Source organism: Rousettus aegyptiacus, unplaced genomic scaffold, assembly GCF_014176215.1.
Source record: "Rousettus aegyptiacus isolate mRouAeg1 unplaced genomic scaffold, mRouAeg1.p scaffold_m13_p_9, whole genome shotgun sequence".
Lineage (NCBI taxonomy): Eukaryota > Metazoa > Chordata > Mammalia > Chiroptera > Pteropodidae > Rousettus > Rousettus aegyptiacus.
In genome coordinates, this window is record NW_023416312.1 from 99,939,817 (window position 1) to 99,961,842 (window position 22,026).

At 47.5% G+C, this 22,026-nt stretch overlaps 2 protein-coding genes across 2 annotated transcripts; both read right to left on the reverse strand.

The window, feature by feature from the left end:
• Positions 1 to 5,349: 5,349 nt before the first annotated feature.
• Positions 5,350 to 7,206, reverse strand: PNMA3 (PNMA family member 3). Its single transcript, XM_036227226.1, has 2 exons — positions 7,146 to 7,206; positions 5,350 to 6,927 (listed from the first exon to the last, which is right to left on the reverse strand). The coding sequence occupies exon 2, from the start codon at positions 6,809 to 6,811 to the stop codon at positions 5,423 to 5,425; it is 1,389 nt and encodes a 462-aa protein (XP_036083119.1). The 5' UTR covers positions 6,812 to 6,927; positions 7,146 to 7,206; the 3' UTR covers positions 5,350 to 5,422.
• Positions 7,207 to 16,882: 9,676 nt separating this feature from the next.
• On the reverse strand, positions 16,883 to 17,341 carry LOC118607881 (40S ribosomal protein S18-like). The gene has a single exon (XM_036227313.1). The coding sequence runs from the start codon at positions 17,339 to 17,341 to the stop codon at positions 16,883 to 16,885; it is 459 nt and encodes a 152-aa protein (XP_036083206.1).
• Positions 17,342 to 22,026: the final 4,685 nt, after the last annotated feature.

The following is a 22,026-nucleotide window of genomic DNA, read 5'->3' on the forward strand; positions in this document are numbered from 1 at the left end:
CAAACCTATGTGATTTGTAACTAAAAATTTATGTGATAAAATAAGGCATTGTGATGGAAAGCATGGCATGTATCCTGTGTTTATTCTACTCTAGTGCCAGTCTTTGGGGAATAAATAAATCATACTCAGTAAACATCAGAAATAAATCTATTAATTTTATTAAACATTATGGTCAACTTTTTATCATGTCGTTAAGAAAAAAGTATATACTGCTAAAAACTAATTGGTCCGGTTGCTAGTACCATGCTTAGTGCCTTATCTTTGAGGCTGTATTATGGACTGAATTGTGTCCCTCCAAATTTGCATGATGAAGTCTAACCCCTAATACCTCAGAATGTGATCTTACTTGGAAATAAGGTCCTTGCAGGTATAATTTGATAAGATCAAGTAGTTTGGTCCACTAGTCCAATATAAATGTTGTCTATATAGAAAGGGATGATATTTCCCTGGAGATTCCAGTGGCTTGCTGCGCATGTGCGACAGAAGCCCAAAGTTCTTAGCATGGGCACCACAGGCCTTTTACAGCCCCATTCAACCTTCCTGAGGACCTGCTCCCTCTCCTTGTCCTTTCATCCATCACCCTGGGCCCCATCCACATGAGCCTTCTCTCTAGGTTCCAAATATCTTCTGACCATTTGACTCCATCTGTTGCATTGTGAGCACTTTGACTAAAGAGAGCTTTCCAGGACTGTGAGGTCTGACAGAAGGCAAACAAACAAGGTGGGACCAAAGATCAGCCCAGCTACTGGTTTGGAGGTACTATTAGTCTATGGAAAAGGGAGAATACAGGCAGTCTTGCTGAGTTATGGTGTTGGTTGGTACTCCATTTTGCAAGCGGTATACTGGAGATAAGGGAACCAGGCATTTAAAGAACTCCAGAGGACTGCACAAAGTTTTTGAGAAGTCTACATCTTATATTAACTCTGTATGCTCAGATCGAGACACCACAAGGTTGAGCACAGACCACTTTTCAGAAGCTATGAGCTGGAGGCCTACCAGAGCTTATACAGTGTTCTTACCAGCCAGAGTGGAGAGACCACAATGAAACGCCCAGATATTCATCACAGAACCCAGAAAGGCCACACATTAGGAGGAAGGCTCAGACAGTTCTACAAGACCTACATTAACAAAGCTTAAAATCAAGCATTTGAAAGGCTCATGCTGGTCCGTACGTAAACAAATTGCCTGATGGGACAAAACTCAACACAGAAATAAGGAAAATGACAACACCAAGACACTTCACAACGCAGCAGTCAAAGTGGGCAGCCTCTCTACAAAAATTTCTAGACATGGGAAGGAGGAAATCGTGCCGCATAACCAAAGGGAAAATATGCCAGTATGTCCAGAAATGGCAAGGCGGATGGGATTAGCACATGAAGACTTAAAAACAGCAACTGTAAAAAAAAAAAAAGAGTGTGCTCCAGAATCGAAATGGGGAAAATTAATATAACGAAGGAACTAATGAGGAAGAATCTTAAATGAAGAATAACAACTATAATGAAGAACCAAATAGAAACTCTAGAACTGAAAAAACACAGAAGAGAGACTGTAGAGCACTATAATACACCCACAGGTACATAGTCAACTGATTTTGGGCTAACATTCCGGATAAAAATCAGTGTCAAAATGAAAATCCTTTCAAATGTATCTTGACTTCACACTTCTCCAAAACACATAAAGTTAATTTAGGTACATCGTAAGACCTAAATGCAAAAGCTCAAACTACAGAGTTTCTAGAAGAAAACATAGGACAATATGACAGTATTTTGCAAATGTAGGCCAGGCAAATGTCTTTTAGGCAAGACCCAGAATGTGAACACTATAAAAGAAAAAAAAATGATGCAGTGGACCTCAGCATAGTTAAATCCATCTGCTCATGACCAGATACCACTAAGAATACGCATAAGCAAGGTACGACTGGGAGAAAATATTCCCAACACACATATGTGACAAAGGATTTGTATCTAGACTATTTTGGCGACTTGCACAACTGAATAATAAAAAAGTCAAGGACCCCAGTTGACAACTAGGTGAGAGACTTAAACATGTCACTCAAGAAGATAGACAGCTAGTTAGCATACAAAAATGCTCCATATCGTTAATCATCACAGAAATAAAAATCAACCTCACAACAAGATACCACAATGAGTCACCAACCACAATGGCTAAAAGTTCAAAGCTTACAGCACAAGATTCTTTTGAAAACCCCAAGAAATGGAAGCTGCTGATGAGAGTATCAATCGTTATAAGAGCTTTGGAAGTCTGTGTGGACTTTCTTCTAAAGTTAAAGCTAGTCCTACCCTGTGCCCCAGCTAGATGTAGGGCTCATGAGCCTGGCACCAACGGAAGTCTGGCTCCTGCTTTGTGAAGAAGCCGTATGTGCCTTACTGCCTTTTTCCCAACTCTCTACTTTGATTCCTCAAAGAAATAAAAAAACACCAACAATCTAATACATGCACTCACACAAAAACTCACACCTTCTCCTACATTCACTCACACATTAACACATATACACTCATGCACATGCTAAGTCATATACACTCAAACTCAGACGTATTCGTACACTCACACTCATGCAACATCAGATCCATTGACTCGCGAATACATTCACATACGCCCATGTGCATTTAGTGACGCATTCACACACATTCACACTCTCACATACTTATTGACACAAATATCTACTTATACACATGAACACACAGAGATACACACCCAGTCACTCTTGCAGTCATACACCCACTGACTTGCAAACACAAGCCCATACATACTCACACACGCACACTAGACATCCATCCATGTACACATTCATGCACATACGCATGCATTCTGACACACGCTGACAGACTTCACTCTCACATATATACACACTCACACACGTACACTGATGTATATATATAATATCCACTGACACATACTAGCACATGTAAACATACATTCACACACCTACATACTCACACACAGTCACTCACGAAACTCATGAACACACAAACTAATACATACGCACAAACGTTCACATCCAGCACGCTCTAAAATGTACATTTATACACATTCACAGTCTTACATGCTCACTCACACATGTTCACTGGCGTGCATACTGACACGCATTCAAGAACGACTCATTCATACATTCTTTCCCACACTTACACACTTTCACATACACACTGACGCAGGCCGGCCTGGTTTTGATACTCCAGGTCTGAATGCCCCGAATCCCAACAGGGTATCCTGGGACTGCTGGTTCCTGCTTGATGTCTGTTGCTCTCCCTTATTCTTGGGGAGCTCCCTGAGTGCCCTGGGACTACAAGCGGCCACTGCCCACTCCCAACAGCATCCTATTGACTGGCAGCACCCAGCCTGTTAGCTCAGTTCCTTTGTCTGGATCGATAAGCCACTGTTCCCTGAATGTTGACTACCTTTTGAAATTAGGACACTTCACAGACTTCATGGACTTTGCCCTGAACATACACCAATGTTGACCATGCCACTGTTGCCCCCCACCCCCACCCCAGCAGACCCCGCCCTCCATTTCCCACAGCAGAGGCAAGACTCAGCTGAAACATTTAATAAAATTTATTGAAGAAAAGCATTTACTGAAACCATCGAAGAAAGGGAAAGCCAACGCAGATAGGAACTTCTAACAGCAACTACAGCCAAGAGGTCTCAGCCCCCCTCCCCCTGAGGTCCCCGCCGGGGTGCCTCAGCTGCCCCCTCTACCTCACCCCTCCCCCTCCCCCTCCTCCACAGTCCCCCTCCCTGAGGACCCCACGATCGTTCTGTGCAGGACGATGGACGCTGGTGACGTCCACTCCCTGCAGGGCACCCGTCCCCCTCTGGCCGACATGCTGGGGCCTGGCCCTGCCCTAAGGCACACACAAGACAGTCAAAGGACGCTGGAAAACACAGCAGGGGACACTCCACCGAGCCGAGGAAACTGAGTCACAAGGAACAACAAGATGGCACATCAGAGCACAGTCCCCGTGGAGACTCCGGCAGTCTCTCTCAGTCCTGGTCCGGTTCTTCCTTCCCGAGGCCACGGGTGAATGCCGGCCACGGCCTCGTCCATCCTTCCCGCATCTCCTGGGACTGGTCTCGGGGTCTCTGGGATGGGGGACAGCTCAGAGAACACACATCTTCACAAGGACAAGCAGTGGTTGGCCTAACTACACTGAGAAAGCAGAAATCGAGCTCACGACAAGGATGAGAGTGAGCAGAGATCTGGCTGGCGGTGGAGCTCCCAGCACAGGCCAGAGGGGCTGCCCCGCTAGGGAGGCTGGGACAGCCAGCCAGGTGCACGCACACCTGGGGACAGGCCGCTCAAGGATGCTCCCAGGCCGACTGCCCGCGTTGGCAGTGTTTGGGGCCGGAGCTGACCTTGGCCTTGGCAGCTGCGGAGCGGTGGTTCGACAAGCCAGTCCCAGTCTTCCTGCCTGCTCTCTCCAGGTCTCCAGTGGCTCTACAAGAACAAGCAGAACAAACCCCCCACCAACAATCCCCCCGCCCACCCGCCCCCCACCCCGAAAACCTTCGCCTCTTCCTCCTCCTGCTCTCCTCCTCCTCCTCCTCATCTTCCATCCTCCTCCTCCTCCTCCTCGTTACCTTCCGGCACCTCCACCTCCTTATCTTCCATCCTCCTCCTCCTCCTGCTTTGGAACAAAAGCTTCCCTGCCCCCTAACACCAGCTGTGGGGCACGAGCCCCAGTACCCAGCGACCCCTGCCTGCTTTCACTCTCCTGGCCCCCGGAGCCCTTCCAGGCCGCAGGGGGAGGAGACTGCCTGCAGGCTGGCACTGGGCTCCAGGGCCTTTGGGTCTCCTGGCCTTACTGGCGCAGGGGCTCGTCGGTGCTTCCTTCTTGGGGCTCCCCGAGAGCAGTGCAGACGATTCTGAAGACGGGCTGGACCCCGTGGTCCCCCCCCTGGAGGGGGGTCACTATCTCTGTGCCTTGCAGCTCTTCAGGGCCGATGTCAGCTTCTGGTGAAAGGTTCCCTGGGGAAGGCTCCTCCAGGGCACAGGGACCGGTCTGCATTCTTAACTCAGAGCCCAGAGCGTGGGCATCTGGGGGTGGGCAGACGACGGGGCCGAGGCCAGAGCCCCCCGCCGTACCTCCTTCTTCTTCTGCCGTGGCGGTGTGACTGCTTGTGGCCTGGGCACGCCCTGCGCCAGGTGCGGTGGCCTCATGTTCGCATCTCTGGTCCGTCGTCGGAGTCTTGTGCTGGATTCTTCCTGACCCGATTTTGTGTTTCTGGGCAGAGACACTTTCAGCTTCTGGAGGGAGAGTGGGCCCGGCCTGGGCCTGGCCGCCCTGCTCCTCCTCCCCACTCAAGTCGTCTGCTCTCTGTGTGGACTGCCCCTGCCTTTTCATCCAACACCAGTTTTGTCTCCTCATCCTCTTGTAAGAAAAGCCGCCCTGTCCCCCTGAGCCTAGTTGGCATAGGGCTTGGGATGGCTCATGCCCCAAGCCCAGCTCCCGTTTCCCGACTCCTCTGCAGCCTGCAGCCTCTCCTCCACTAAGGCAAGGTTTGGAGGGTTGATACACTGTGCCCTGATGTGGCCATCTTCTCCACAGCTATAGCAGAATGAGTGGTTTCCGTATTTTCTCGAACTTTGAGAGTTAGCCCTTGATGCACCCCCTCGGCGACGGCGGCGGCGGCCTCTGCCCCTCCTGCGCCGGGAACTTTGGGAAGGCTCGGAATACACAGTATTGTCGGGGACCGGGGAAGGCATTGCTCTGAAACCACAGGCTGTGGCAGATGACCCCATGCCTGCTTCCAGCAGGTCCAGACTGTCCCTCTCAGGACCTAAAGTGGCCTCCCACTCTTCCTCCTCACGGAGGAGCTTCACCAGCGCCAAGAAACCAGGAGGTCTCCTTTGCTGTTTCATCAGATTAAGCCTGTCTCGAAGTTTGTCAGTAAGGGTGGCCCCGCTTAAGACTTGTTTCAGGCGAGTCAGGTTCACATTCTTTCGTGACACCGCATTTTTTTCTACGGCTCTTTGCAGCAGGGGTTCTAACCGTAACACGAAGCTGGAGACTTTCTCTCCTGCCTCCTGATAGGCCTTACAAAACTTCACATGGGCAATTTTACGGCTCTCCACAGATCCAAACACCTGCTGTAAGGCTTCCAGACACTCATCCACAGTTATGGCGGCATTGTGGGCTCGGAGCCCGCTGACTACCTGCAGAGCAGGGCCCCGCAAGGATTCTATCAGCCGCCGCCTCTTTTCCCCCTCAGGCACCTGCCACATCTGTAGTACCTCAGTGGTGTGCTCAAGCCAGGCTTCAAAGGCCAACACCCCGGGGACAGACATAGTGTTCCCAGAAAATACTCTGAGTTCCCGGTATAACATTTGTTCTAGCAGAGGCTGCACTGCCACCCCCAGAGTCTGGGCCCAAGACCAGAAGTCAGGTGAGACGCCATTGGGACAACTGGTGTCCGATCTGAGAACTCTGTTCATGTCTGACACTGACCGCCTCTCTTCCTCTAAGAAGCGGTTCAGTCTGTTAACAAATTCATCGTCTGAGTTAGGAGGTTTTATCACCACTTCCCAGGGCCCCCTCTTTCCGGGTATTTCCCTGGGGATCAAAGTGTAGTCGATATCTTGGGCAAGCTCCAGGAGAAATGCTTGGGCATTCTCCTCCCTCCTAAACATCCTGCCAATGACCCTGTACTTGCCCAGATCCGTGATAGCCTCCTCAAGAGTCTCCTCAAACTCATCCTCGCTACAGTCCTCAGGAATCCCCAGGATGAGCATGGACCTCTGGGTGTCCAGATGTTCTCCTCTGCACCAGTCCTGCAACAGGGTCAGCGGCATGGCTGGTTCCGAACTCTACGGCGTCTAATTTATGGGGAACTGATCAGTGCGAGATGCACAGAAATCTGAGCCAACTCGCAGGGCGGGCGACGGTAGACTGCTCAGGTCTTCACAGCCTGTGAATACGAACGGGCCGAGAGCGAGGTTAATGCCGATCCCCTCTCCCGACCCCAGCCGCCCGGCTCCCCCGGCGGCGCCCCCGCGACCCCGGCCCGAACCCGGCCCCCCGCAGGCCCGCAGTGGCCGACGTCCCCTCCCCGCGCTGATCCGCGCCCAGGCGTGCGGTCCTGCCGCGCAGGGCGGAGGGCGTCCGCGCCCCCGGCCGCGAGCTCACCCTCCCCGAGGCAGGTCCGTTCCCCTGGGGCGGCGTCCTTCCCGGTCCGGGTCCCGGCAGGGGCGGCGCGGGGCTGCGCGCAGCGGCCGTGGGAGCGGGCGTCCCTCTGCGCCTGGCGCGCGCTCGCTGTCGCCGCCTGTGTGTCTTGCTCTCGCGGTCCGTCTGTCAGAACTGCACGTGGGCCAGCGCGCAGGCGCCTGGTCGCGGCCACCGAGCTCTGCAGTGTGGAGTCGGGACTGGCGCGCAGTGGCGGTATAATATAGACCCTCCGCGTCGCCCCGGAGACCGCTGGGCTATTGGCGCGCGCGGGTCACGCGGTGGGGCTGTCTACTGCTGTAGGCGCCCAGAGACCTCGGGTGACGTCACCTGCTCCTTTCCCCGCCCCCGAGGGGGGGGTGTCAGCACAGGTAGGGACCTCTGGGGTCCGAGAGTCCTAGTGCCCCATCAGGGACCCAGCCCTGTCCCCCGCCCCTGTCGGAATGACCCCTCAGGGCGCCAGCGTAGCGAGGGATCCACACCCCGGGGTGCGCCCCAGATAGCCGCTGGACAGGCTTGACGTGCGCTGGCTAGCGCCGTGTTCATGGGAAGGCTGCGGAGCCTCTGGGGCTTCTCCACTGCCCTTCCCCTCCCTCTTCCTCTCCTCACCTGGGACTGGTCTTGTCCCAAGGCTAGGCGAGGAACACCTGGGCTAGAGGTGCACCAGCTGCGATCCCATGGAGTAGATGCCACCTGCAAGTATGTGCAGCCACACAAACCACAGCCCAGTCTGCCCACCCCTCACTTGGGGGTTGTAGGCCACAGGCCAAGCCACTGAGGGTGCAGGATGGGCCAAAGAGCTTTGCTGCCCTGGTACCAGATACCAGCCACAGAGAAAATGACCCAATGTCTGGCTGGGCCAGGGCCTTTTGCATTTTGTGTATCACACGTCCAGCGTCTCAAGAAACTGCTTCTCCACTTGGAACCTAACCTCTTGGGCTTGCCTTTCCTTGTGGCCGATGGGCTGTGGGTTGTGCTGTATCGATTGGATCTCAGATGGCATTAGAAGGAGAGAGAGAGGAACCGCCCTTCCTCAGTGGTCTGCATGCTCCTGCTTGCTCTGCCAACCCGGTCCTCGCCTCTTGTGGTCAGGCCTCTCCCCAATTACATGAGCTGTCAATTCTTGAGCACTTGAAAGTAAAACATCTGGAAATTAAACGTAGCCTTGTCCAGCTAACCTTTGGGAAGTGTAATCCCCAGATGTACACAAACTCCATTGTAGACTCCTGGCTTGGACTATGATGGTTGTATTGGAAATGGAACAAAATAAACAATTTTGGAAGATAAATTAAGAATTTCGATTTAGATTGGATAAGGTTTGGGGGCGTTTAGAGAGATGATTAGTGTAACTAGTTAGTATTAGCTATTCGCCTTTGCCTGACTAAATGGTATTATTCCTTATAGCAGTGCTTTGGCCCATTCAGATGGTCTGTAGACCCATATCCAAATCGGGCTCTGTGGAGGTGAGGCCTGGCATCTCAGGCATTGCCCTGGTTGGAGGGGCGGGGCTGAGGACCCCCCATACCCACCCCGTTGCTGTGGACTAGTAGTTGGCTAAGTTCTCAGAGCCTTCCTGCATCCTCGCAACTCAACCCAATGTTGTGTCGTTGCTGAACTCCCCAAGAGCAAGGCCTGTGCTGTCTGGGTTGCCTGCTCTTCCGTGTCTAGCCCAGTGCCTGACCCAAGGAACACACTCAACCCTGAGCTGTGGCAGGAGTTAACCTTCGCAATCCTCATTCTGCCCCCTGCAGCCTTCAGGAGCAGTGAGTGCTTGTCCAGTACCCACACTGTCCCCTTCCCCACCACGACACACATGGATGTAGGCGTGTTAGCAGGTTGCTTGGCCACAGGAGCCCCCAGCCAGATCGCTGAGCACAGCTCATTGCCAAGGTCCTCGGCCTCGGGTTTCTTGCCGCGGACGCCAAGAGTTCTACTTCTTTGCCCGCCACCGTGGAGGAGCGGTGCTTGCCTAGACCTTGCCTGCACTTGTACTGTGGACTATAATTCCGCGTATAATTCCAGAGGGCTCGAGCGCCTCCGTGTGTCCTTGGGGGGCAATGATGGCTAACGGCTTCTTTGGAGGAGTGCTCGACCAAGAGTCGGAGAACTCAAAGAAATGTGGCCGCGGCCCAGGGCCAGGGAAGAGCTTGGGGGCTGCAATGGTTGTGGGGGCGGCCATGGCACATGCACTATGTGGGCCTGTCGCAGACTTGGCGTCCTTGTAGAGCCGCGGTCTGGTGACAGCCCTGCGCTTTGCCGTCGAGTGACTGTAGTGGCGCGTGCGACAGCTGAGGGAGAGCTTGCTGGAAGAGATAGGTGAGGCTGGGCACTGGAGGTAAGCCGGCGCACAGACAGTCTGCACTGCCCGCGGGCATGGCCGGCCCCCTCATGTCCCCACGGGGGCGACGCTCCTCCCCAATACTCAGAAGCTAACAGTCTCGGTGTTGGAGCTCCAATGGAGGTTTGGCGTGGAGCCCACTCCTCAGATGGGAAGAAAGAGTGACCATATAGTGTGGGGCAGAGAGGTGAGACCCAGGGGCTGCGGTGGGTCAGCCCTTCCCTAATCCGAGGGAGGAGGAAGCCGAAGCTTGGCGCCGAGGACTGCCAGAGCGGATGGTTGGGGCAAAGAAGGCATGCGTCGCCTTGGAGATGTTAAGCCGCCACGTGGTGGCGTACCGGGCAGCATTTCCCGGGGACAGCCCTGTCCTGTAGGAACATAATACAAGCTTCCTGTATGCTTTTCAAATCTTCCACTAACCGTATTTGGAGTTCAAAAGAAACTGGGGAAATTAACTTAAACGATATGTTGTATTTCACCCAACGTATCTAAAAATATTGTTATTTCAACATATGGTCAATATAAGAAGTTATCGATGAGATATTTTAATTCTTTTTTTTTTCTCACTAACTCTTCAAAATCCAGTGTGTATTTGACCTGAACACCGCATCTCAAACCAGACTCAATGGCATTTCAAGTGCCCATGGCCATGTATGACTACACGGCTGCCCTACCGGACAGTGAAGCCCCACGGTGTTCTCTTGGCTACGCCCTCCACGGCGTCGGATATAGAACAGTAGCTCAGATGTCACCTACTACCTGGTGTAAACCCTGTCTTGACAAGGTTTCTGCCACCCAGACTTTCAATAATTTCTTTCACCCTGGCTTCCACTTAGCAAAGCACTATCTCTTGTCTCATTTTGAACTCCACTGCCTGTGAGGCAGGTAGGACGGGCGACAGTGCCATTTCACAGGTGAGGAGTAACCGATCGCTGTGGATATTTTTAGCTTAGGAGTGGGCTTGCTTTGGGCAGGGCCAAAGTCTCTCATGGTTTCTTTGTCCTCCCCCAGCACTACCTTCTCAGGACTCTCTGCTCTTTCCCAATGACACAGAAGAACAGGGCAAGGTTGATGGACTCCTGGCGGTCAGTTCAAAGGTGAGTTGTGATTCCTTTTCCTCTCTGAAAAATTCCCTCACATCAAAGTCGGAATGCATCCTCCTCCCTGCCCGGGACTGGCTCTGCTGAGCCTCAAACTCCTCACAGATTCTCCAGCTTGAAAGAAGATGGAACCCACAGGACACCTTTCTGTAATTTTCTCCTTTCCACCCACCATTTGATCGTGCATCACACCTTTGACATCCGCTCTGTGCCTCAGAGTTCTCTACTACGCCAAGTGTGAGACCCAGTTCTCAGCATCAAGGACCTTAGGATGTGCTGAGGGAGAGAGTGCAGGGCAAGAGCTCAGTGTGAAACGTTGAAATAACAAGAAACTGCATGATTAACTGCCCACATCTGAAAGTAAACAGGAAGTATCAGGGCAAAGAAATCAAGGAAAAATTTAAGCTTTTTTTTTTTGAGACTTAGAAATAAGTTGGGGATTTCCAGGCTACAGGAGAGTAAGAGAAAAGCTTAAAGACAGAAATGAACACAGCTTTTTAAGGACTAGCGAGAAGGCAGGATGGAATTAGGTGGATCAGGGCAGAGGTCAAGATTTATGTATAAGAATAAACCCAGATGGTACCTATATTCTTTTTAAAAAATGTATTGTGGTAAGATACATAACATAAAATTTACCATCTTAACCATTTTTAAGTGTACAGTTCAGTGCCGTCTAGTCCATTCACATTGCTGTACGGTCCTCACCACATCCATATCTAAAACTTTTTCATCTACCCAAACTGAAACTCCGTCCCCATTAAACACTAACTCCCCATTGCTGCTTTCTTCAGCTCCTAGTAACCACCATTTGACTATCTGTAAAACTTTAATAAGTGGAATCGATACTATTTGTCCTTTTGTGTCTGGCTATTTCACTCAGCATAGTTTCCTTAAGATTGGCGTCTATACTCTTAGTGATCGACTTCACTGGACCTTATCCTGTAGCCATTAAGAAGGAGCGAAAAGTTTAGGATGAAGATTGCTCTGTCACAGGCAGCATTTCAGGGCGAGCCTATAGGAAAGAGGTAAGACTCAAGGTGTTCTGATTTTTTAAACTTGGAAAACTGGCAGCATTATAGTCCTTTTATTACTTAAGTGAGAAACCATTAGTGGGCCTCAGGAAACCCTCCAAGAATCTGTGGTTTTACACATAAGAAGGACTTTTAAGATCTGATTTACTGCACTTTGCCAATATGTAATAGAAAAAAGAAAAAAAAAAGCCCCCATTTTTTCCTGGTCAGTTAGCTAAGGTTCTCATGGATTCCTGGAGGGTTTCCCATGGCCCACTGAAGAGGCATAGCCTGGCACGGCCTGTACAGAGGCCAAGAGGGAATGGTTGGTTGGTCTTTGGTGCCAGCTAGTTTTCAGGAAAACAGGCAAAAGAAAGTTTGGTCTTTTACTGTAATATTAGCCACACTAAAGAAGGTGTTTATTTCCTGTGATTTTAGGTCAGTTTTCAAATTAAGAAGTTAGGTCCATTTTCAAAGTAGCAGACATTAAAAATGCACATTGCATAAAATACAGATCTAAAAATCCAATAATATCAGTGCAACTCTTCACAACCAGAGAAGTGCATTTAGAGCAGGAAATAAATGAGTAAATTTCAAGTTTTTTTCCCTGCATTTCTTGCGTCAGCTATATGAATTGGCACAAGGCTTTCAGAGACTTTGAAATGTAAATAAGACTTTTGGTTTCCATGATTTCAGCTCATGTCCTTAAATGTATATCATCTTTTATTTTTAGAAGGGAGTAATATGATGGGTACTGAATAAACTAATCTTCATCATGGCTACATAAAAACAAAATTAGAACATGGACTTACGTGAATATGATAGGTTCGATTTTTAACAAAATTATTTCTTTATAAAAGCAATAGAAAACTTCATGTCAACGTTGTTTTCGAAATTCAGTGTTTAAATTTCTTGTATTTATTTGTATGCCTTGCAGATTTAATCATGCGTTGGTTTTTCTTTAGAATAAGTCTGTCATTTAATGTCTATAATTTAGTCGACAATTGTATTTGACTACAGTTGGCAAGTAGAAAAAGTCTTTTAATTTGAAAATCTCTGTTAGAAATATTCATTTATTCCTTGGTTACATTTTTGCTCTTAGTGTCCTAGCAAACTTCTGCTTTCCCAAAGAAATTGGTTTCTTTTTCAGATACTGTGGTTATTTTTATTTCATTTACTTGTGTTTTATTTCTTTTTCTATTAATTTTAGGAAAAGGACTACTAAATAGGTGATGTACTTGGGTCGGAATCTACTAGAGAACAAAGAATTTATTTTGTAAGTCAATGATTTTTGTGCCTCGAGGGAATCTTACATATTTATTGCCTAAATGTATCTTCTTAAGCTTTTCTTTTGTAGTTTAGTAACTCAATTATTATCAGATAATTAAATCTGTTAAAATTTGTTATTTCTTAGTTAAGGTATAATTTTTTTTTCTTTGATGATGACTCTTTTTGTTCTTTTAAAACTTCTGGACCTTTTGACTAGGTTCTGGTCTTTTAAAATGTATTTTTGATTTTTCTAATGAGGCTGAATTTTGGTTTCACAGTCATAGGATTTCCTTTGAAAAAAATTATTTGGGAAAATATATACAGAAAACATGTTTTTTTTTTTTTTTTCTCGAATCACTTGCCGGCTATAATTTAGTGCTTTTCTAACTTTAAAAAACTGTAGTTGACATACAATGTTATGCGAGTTTCAGGTGATTCAATAGTGATTCGACATGTATATACCTTATGAAGTGATCACCACAATAGTAACCATCTGTCACCATACATATTCATTACAGTATTATTAGCTGTAATCCCTATGTGCACATTATGTCTCCGTGGCTTGTTTTATAACTGGAAATTTGTGCTTCTTAATCTCCCTCACCTTTTCTGCCCATCTGTCCACTGTCCCCCCCCCCCACCTCACGGCAACCATCAATTTGTTCTCTGTATCTATGAGTTTGTTTCTGTTTTGTTTTATTTGTTTGTTTTGTTAAGATTTCACATATAAATGAAATCATATGGTGTTTGTCTTTCTCTATCTGACTTATTTCACTTAGCATACATAATACCCTCTAGGTCCAGCCATGTTGTTGCAGATGGCGAGATTTCATTCCTTTTTGTGGCTGAGTAATATTCCATTGTGTATATGTACTACTTCTTTATCCATTCATTTATTGATAGACACCTAGGTTGCTTCCATATCTTGGCTATTGTGAATAATGCTGCAAGGAACATAGGAGTGCGTGTATCTTTTTGAATTAGTGTTTTGGATTTCTTTAGTTAAATGCCCATAAGTGGAATCGCTGGGTCAAACCTCCAGACTGTTTTCCATAGTGGCTACACCAATTTGCAATCCCACCAACAGTACACGAGGGTTTTCTTTTCTCCACATCCTCACTGACACTTGTTTGTTGATTTATTAACGATAGCCATGTGACAGGTGTGAGGTGATATCTCATTGCAGGTTTAATTTGCATTTCTCTGATGATTGGTGAAATCGAGCATCTTTGTGCTTTTGGCCATCTGTGTGTACTCTTTGGAGAAATGTCTATTCAGAGCCTCTGTCCATTTTTTAATTGGATTTTTTTTTCGTTTTGGTGGTGTATGAGTTCCTTATATATTTTGGATATTAACCCCATCGGATGTCTCATTGGTGGACATCTTCTCCCATTTGGTAGGTTGTCTTTTCCTTTTGGTCGATGGTTTCCTTTGCTGTGCAAAAACATTTCAGTTTGTCGTAGTCCCATCTGTTTATTTTTTCTTTTGTTGCTCTTGCCTGAGGAGACATATCCAAAAGATATTTCTAAGAGTGATGTCAGTCAAAGAGCTTACGGCTTATGTTTTCTTCTGAGAGTTTTACGGTTTCGAGTCTTACATTTAAGCCTTTAATCCATTCTGAGTTTGTTTTTGTATATGGTGTATGAGAGGTCCAATTTCATTCTTTTGCATATGAATATCTGGATTTCCCAACACATTTATTGAAGAGACTGTCTCCCCACCGTATATTCAATCCTCTTTTGCCATAGACAAATTGATTACAGGTTCATTTACTAAAAACATAATTTATACACCTGAGACAGAATTTGCGCGAGAAGAAGCTTAAAAGGTTTAGCTCTTTCTTTCACTGGTATGAGAATAAATGGGGTTTATTGTGTTTTATGGGCTAGTAAGAGCATAAACCTCTTTAGCTTTTATTGTCTACATTATATAAAATTGTGTTGTTGATTGCATTTAGAATGTGATGTGACAATTAGGCCACGTGGTATAAACATGTCAGTGATATCAACCTCGCAGCACCAGCCTTCATCTTCCTTCTTGGTCACGTGTTTCCTCAGTTTTTCTCATTGGCTTTTGGGGGTGCGGGGACTGAGAGCTGCTCTGTTTGCCTGTGGGGTCCTGGACTTGCCTAAGCCTGGCCTGCTTGCTCATCTGCCCCATCAGCACCTGTAGAAATGCCTGGGACTCAACAGTGTAGCCTCTGAAAAGCAAGCTCCTCTAGAAGCTCCACTTTGAAGACTGTCTTTCCTCTGAGAACACCAGCATCAGAATCTCCTGCTCTGTTGGTAGGGGAATCAACCCTGCAGGAGCTTGGCCATCTGAGCTAAGATCCCTGGCCTCTGGCCGGCCCTCAGAGAACTGTCTGTATATTTTTATTGCCTTTTATTGCCTCATTGGTAAAAAATTACTTACAGAGTTTAATCATTGGCATTTGGTATTCGAAGATCTTCCTGTATTATATTTTAAATATCTTGCTTTTATTATTTGATTTTTATTTCTTTATTTTATTTTTAAAAATTCCTTTTAAAAAATTATCACAATTACCTTTTGAGACTTTTCATCCTCATTGAAACTGGCTTTTAGATCACATTAGTGGATATGGTCAAAAGAGATTGTTTTAATACTATTACAACAACATTAAAAGACCAGCAGAAGTCGTCACGAAAGCCCCATGATCTCACTGTCCAATGTGATCACCTTCCATTTGTTTATGTTCCCTTTCAGGTTGCTCATGAGTGTACACAGCCACTTCTTAGCTCTGCTACTTACAAGCTAGGTGCTAGGGAAGTTCTAGAACCACTCTCAATGTTTTCCATTTTGAAAAGCATAATAAGAGATATGTACCTTATGGAGCAGCTGTGAAAGTTTGTTTCATGACCAACTATATGTAAAATTCTGACCATGGTTCTTAGCATGCGTGGGCACTTGACATGTATTGTTTTCCTTCCTGCCTCCCTTCACCCTCAGAAGCTCCTGCTATCCCCCAAACAATAGCAGGCTCCTGGAGAACTCACTGCTCCCCCGCCCACAAGAATATGGCCCTGGTAACTATGCAGCAGACCCAGCGTGTTCTTAACCACCAGACACGTAAGCGGCAGCTCCAGGCACTAAGTAGGGTCAGCATGTCTGTTGCCTAGGGGTTGTCTGACTTCCACCCATCACCTATATTCCCAGAGCCGGCCCATTCTGGTCTCTGCCTCCATGTTTACAGACAGCAGTCTCGGTTATCTTTCTGGGGCACAAGCCTCCTGATCTTTATAGCTATTGTGACATGCTTCAGACCATTCTCTCCCACTGTTGAATCAAGGCTCTTCTTTTCCATAATGGTGTCTGTGGTAAATCCAGCCCGCTCTGCTCTTTCACTTGAATAATTGTCCCAAAAGCAGATTCTTTACCTTGCTACTATTTGGTACATTATTGCTTGCTGTCTTTTTAATTATTAGAAAAGTGTTATAGCAACACTAAGCTATTTCTTCTTGTAGAAGAAAAAGACACCGTTCATAACTATTAATCAACGAGACATTTCAAATTTGTGTATTTCCTTCTAGCCTTTTTCTATTTGTATATCTATTTTTGTGATCGTATCTTCTTTATTCACTTATGCATGTAATCATGAGGTTCTAAATGTTTTACATCCCCCAGGAGATAGTGGGGGTGTTTTTAGGATCAAATGGTAATTGCCTTTGAACTTGAATGTGTTCAAAAGCAAGTACAAAAGCATTAGAGACATAAAAGAGCATAATGTATTCAAGGAACAGTGGAAAGGACAGTTTTTCTGAAACATGGGTTCTACGTGGGCAGGAATAGGACAAGATGATGCCAAACAGGTAGATTGGGCCAAACAGGTTGGGAAAAGTCAAGAACATCACTTGAAGGAATGTGATTTCATCTTAGGGGTGCTTGCTGAGGATTTTATTTATTTTATTTTTTAATTACTTATTTTTTAGTGTATAAACTACTTGTTATCAGACAAAGCCTACAGATTTATTTCTTCTTGAGCACACCCACAATGCGGCCTCGGTAGCCAGTGGTCTTTGTGTGCTGGCCTCGAACGGGAAGTCCCCAGAAATGGTACAACTCTCTGTGGGCCCAAATTTTCTTCAGTCGCTCCAAGTCTTCATGGAGCTTGTTGTCCAGACCACTAGCCAGGACCTGGCTGTATTTCCCATCCTTCACATCCTTCTGTATGTGTAAGAACCAGTCTGGGATCTTGTACTGGAGTGGATTTTGCATCATGGTGATTACACGTTCTACCTCATCCTCACTGAGCTCTCCTGTCCGCTTGGTGAGGTCGATGTCTGCTTTCTTCAACACCACATGAGCATATCTTCGCCCCACACCCTTAACTGCAGTGATGGCAAAGGCTATTTTCCAGCTTCCATTGATATTGGTGTCGAGTACTCGCAAAATGTGCTGGAACTTCTCAGGGATCACTAGAGACATGGCAGTAGCCCCAACAGCAGCGTGTAGGCTTCTAGTGGAAAAAAGAGAGAGGATTTTAAAAAGAAGCCTGCCATGCCTAGCTTCGCACTTCAGAACAGCCATCTTGGTGTAGACGATGGAACGGCAGAGCAAGAGATTGGAGATGGCAGGAAGGCTAGTTATGAGACAAGTCACAGTAATCCAGCAGAAGGCCATGGCAGTGGGGATGCATCCCTGCGAAGCAATGGGAGTTCAAGGGTTTTGAAGCCCTGTTGTAGGGCGTCCTGGTGCCGTGGGCCGAAGGTCTGAAAGATTCCATCTAAGTCTCATGCTCTCTTAAGGAGCACACATCTCCCATAAAGCCACTCTCATTCATCCAGCATCCACCCCCACCCCACACCTACCCCTTTGCCTTCTTTGTTTCTCCAGTCAGCGGTACGCTCCCTACAGTAAAGCTACCATTTGACTCTGTACTCAGGGCTTTCATTCTCAAATTGTTTTGAACATTCGTGAGGCAAACATTCATGGAGCAGGCAGAGAGCTAGGTTGGAGGGCATTGGAGTTGGGAGTGTTCAGCATATACCGAGAGGCAAATCAAGCCAGTTTCTTGCTGCTGAGAGAATGTCTCACTGTCACCATGCCCAGCATGTGGAGGCTCACTGGAATCTGCTTTAACTCTTTTCTTCCTAATGAAACGACTTTCTCCTCAAGAGCAGAGATGTGTCTACTCCTTTTATAGCTCCCACGGAGTAAAGCATTCATCTAGACACATACTAAATGCTCTGCAGGCATCAGACTTGGAGCAGAGGAGACCTCGAACACCGTTGGATCACTTCCCAACCATCTTCTCTTCCTGCAATGCTGCCAACTCCAGCCCTCCCTGAGGAGGCTCAGTGTAGGTAGGAATTGTTTAGGTCTTTTGGGAGTCTATGATATTCACAGATGTGACCTCAGACTTCTAGGAGGATGAAGGGTAGCTGGATCTCACTCAGAGGGGTGCAGTTAAGGATAAGATGCCAGTGAAGTGCCAGACCCTGGCCTCCCAGGGTAAGGACAGCGTTCCTTCCCATAGACCCTCTGAACTTGGGCTGGAGAGCCAGCGGTCAGATTGGTGTTTCTGTTTCTCTTTCCTGTTGAAAGCCCAGTAGTAAATGGAGCTGTGTACAGACTTACTTCAGCTGCTTTAGAGGCTTTGGTTTCTCTGTCCTCTGATCTTCTAGGCCAGGAGTTTTCCTTCCGGGCTCCACTGGAGATGACTTGAGATTCCCATTCTGTCTGGAAGGGCAAAACCAGTTGTTCCTTGCAGCTGAGAGAGTTTCCAAGCCCTGCTCCCAAGCCCATCCCCCTTCCCTTCCTCCAGCCCTTCTTGGAAATCACATTGGGCCCTGTGGAGATATTTTTGGTACCATTAATTGGAATGGAACTCTGGGACACCACTGTGTCTCCAGCACAAATAGCTAGGTCTCCTTTCTTTTTCAAAAACCAGGGATTCCTAATTCCATACCAGAAGTGCCACAAAGCTCCTGTCCAGGTGAGTGAGTGAAAGCCAGGCAAGTCCACGTCCTTCTGCTCAGTGAAAGAGTGTATTGCCTCTTCCAATTTCCGGTAGCGAGGGCAATTTTTTATTTATTTCATATCCTCCATGGGAAGCCCTCATACCTGATCCACTCATACAAAGTGGAAGGTGACCATTTGAAGGCCCTGGATTGAACTGAGGTTTGCAATTCCAGTTCTGAGGAGAAAACAAACCTTTTAAGAATTCTAAATGTTGTGTGGGCTTTTTGTTGGCCTCTGGTACCTACCCACATTCACCATTTATAATTTTGTGTGAGATATCCCCAATTACATTCACTTTCACGGGACAGTTACATTCCAGTCAAAAGAATAGCATGTTTAATAATGGCAGCTTAACCACAAATGAAAAGGCAGAGGAAACTATCTGCTGTGTTTGTGTTTTTAAAATACATTCATTAATTTAACAAATAGATCTTTTATCCAATAATATTTGCTTTATTACAGTGAGCCAGGCGTGCAGACTTATACGCACTTTTCGAATATAGCTTAGCCATCTTCCCAAAAGCCTTAAGTAGCAGATGCTATCGTATTCATTCTGTCGGTGAAGATACTGAGGCCCTGAGAAAGGAATTTGTGCAAATTCACACAGCAAGAATGTGGTCGAGCCAGGAGTCGAACCCACATGGTTGGGCCCCAGAGACTCACAGGAACATCTAAGCCAACCTGCCTTCCCTGCCAGTTTACACGGGTGATAGACACAGGTGTGTTATGCTTTAGCTAGTCAACTTCTGCGAGCAGCCAGCGGTACCCGTCCTCCTCCACCATCTCAGCTGAATTAAGCTGCGGCAGTTACTTGTGTTCATTCAGTAGGACACACATGTTTTCTTGTGTGTGAATGAACCTTGCAGGGCTGATATGCGATCTCTGTTTCCCCTTCTCTTTCCCCTCCCCATTGTTTAAAGCTGACATCAGCCAACCTTTTCAGGAGCAAAGGTCTCCTCTGGTTCCCTCGAGGCGAGGGAGATTTTGCAGGAGCTGCATTTTTTTGTGTGTGCAGTCCTAAGCACGTTGGGTCCCCTCCTTCCCCATGTGGATCCAGGTTTCTCTCTTTTCACTTCTTCCCGTCCGGCCCCTTCGGGCTCACTGCTTCCTCTAGAGCTTCACTCTGCACAGAGCGCCCAGCCCTCTTCCTTCTTTCCAGCCTCTCTGCCTTTGCTACAGCCCACAGCCAAGTGCTTTGGGACTAGCAATGGGGCCGGCGAAGGGAACACTCCGGAGGGAAGGCAGAGGACTTGGCAGTGGGGCAACGAAACAATCATCTCATCATCTCATTTCTACGTAAAACTCCACCCTCAGCCGCACACGCAGAGACAAGGGGGTCTGCCCTCTGGAGAGTACTAACATCAAGCGCTCTCCAGCCTGTTACCAACATCACCTTCCCTTTTCATTCACAGAGCTTTCTAGAAAGCCTCCTCCGGACCAGGCCTTGCACCAGATGCAGGGGACTCTGCAGTGAATGGCATAGCAAGGCCTGTACGGTCTGCTGGGGGTGCAGACGATAACTCGATGAAGGAAAAAAATCTATACAATTATAAGTCATACTCACTGTTAAGACAAAAAGAGGAAAAGTAAGCATCGAGGGGTGATGCTTACTGTAGACAGATGGTTTAAAAAAGCCACTTTTAGAAAATGAGAGAAGAATGAGGAGGAGCCTGTTTAGGAAAGACTGGGAAAAAAACGAGTGAGGGCAAGGGAAGGGAGCGCAAAGGATACAATTTCTAAGACAGGCATTTCAAGAAATGGAAAGGCCCGTGTACTTTGCCTGGAGTAGGACTAGCGAAAGGGAGATGAGCAGGAGCTGCACAGGGACCTTCTAGGCCATGGACAGGGCTCTGGTAGCTACCGGAGGGTAGCGAGCCAAGCAGTGCTGTAATCAGAATATGCATTAATAATGGCCCCTTGAGCGCTGCGTGGAGAATGGGTGCAGAAAATCAGGTGAGGAGAGAGTGCTTGGCAGCACAGTGAGTCATCCAGACTAACTATGGCAGTGGCATGGCACCCTGCAGGAGCCCTCTGGTGAGGCACTGCTCTGTTTCCAAGCCGCACAGCATAACCCCCCTTTTGCAAAGGCAGAAGAGCCTCTTTCGAGGGACATCCACTCTCTCCTACTTTGAAATGAATATCTTGGTACGTTTTTTATTAACGAAAAAGAACAAGGCCCTCTGCATCCTGCCCGCTCCAACAGCTTGAGACTCCGTGAGCCTAAGGCTATCCTCCTGTGCCCCATGGCCTCCTTTTTTACCTAGTGCATTTTCATTCTCTCCACTATTCTCAAGAGTTCAAATGTGGAGTGAGGGGAGAAGGAAGAGCAAAATCGTGCAGATGACTTTACTGAAGAGTTTTGCTGAGAACAGATGCAGGGGACAAAGGCTGTCACTAGAGGGAAATGTGGAGACAAAAGAGTCTTCTAAGGATGTGAGCCAAATGGCATGCGTGTTTGCTGTTGGGACGTATTTGATGAAAAGAGGCGATGATGCAGAGAAAGGGAGGAGACAAGGGTATGAGCATGTGTCTTTAGGGAGCAGGAAGGGATGGACGCGTTGGCCTCAGGTAGGGGCTGAAACAGTTCATCCACTGTCACCACGCCAGGGCTGAGAAGAGGGACACAGACACAGACAGCGGGTAAGTTTGATGGTAGATGACAAGAAGAGTTGTGGGGAGACAGGCCATGAAGAACGACTCAGCCAGAGAGCTCCCATTTACCAGACAGTGCTTGCAGAGGGGCTGCCGATAACGGTGAGAAGGTGTGGGCCCACAGGGCGGATCCTCAAGACCTGTGGCCCAAGGTGGTGTGGGCTCTGGGGATGACAATACTTTGCCTGCTAAGGAGCTTTTCCCCAGCCTAATTTGCTGTACATCCATTGATACGTGTCATGGGGAATCTTATAATTTTGCAAACATTTTTTTGACTACTTTTTATGTGATAGTTCTACCAAGAATAACTATACTATATATTGTCCAAACCAGAATGTTTTGGAGAGTGCTAGAAGGCTAAGCCAGCTGGGACTACGGGACAACCGTAGTAAATCAGGAGTATCTCAGGAAAACTGTGATGTGTGCTGACTGCCAAATGACTGCATGTGAGACTTCTTTCAAGCCAGAGTTCTGTAAGATTGATATCATTATCCCCC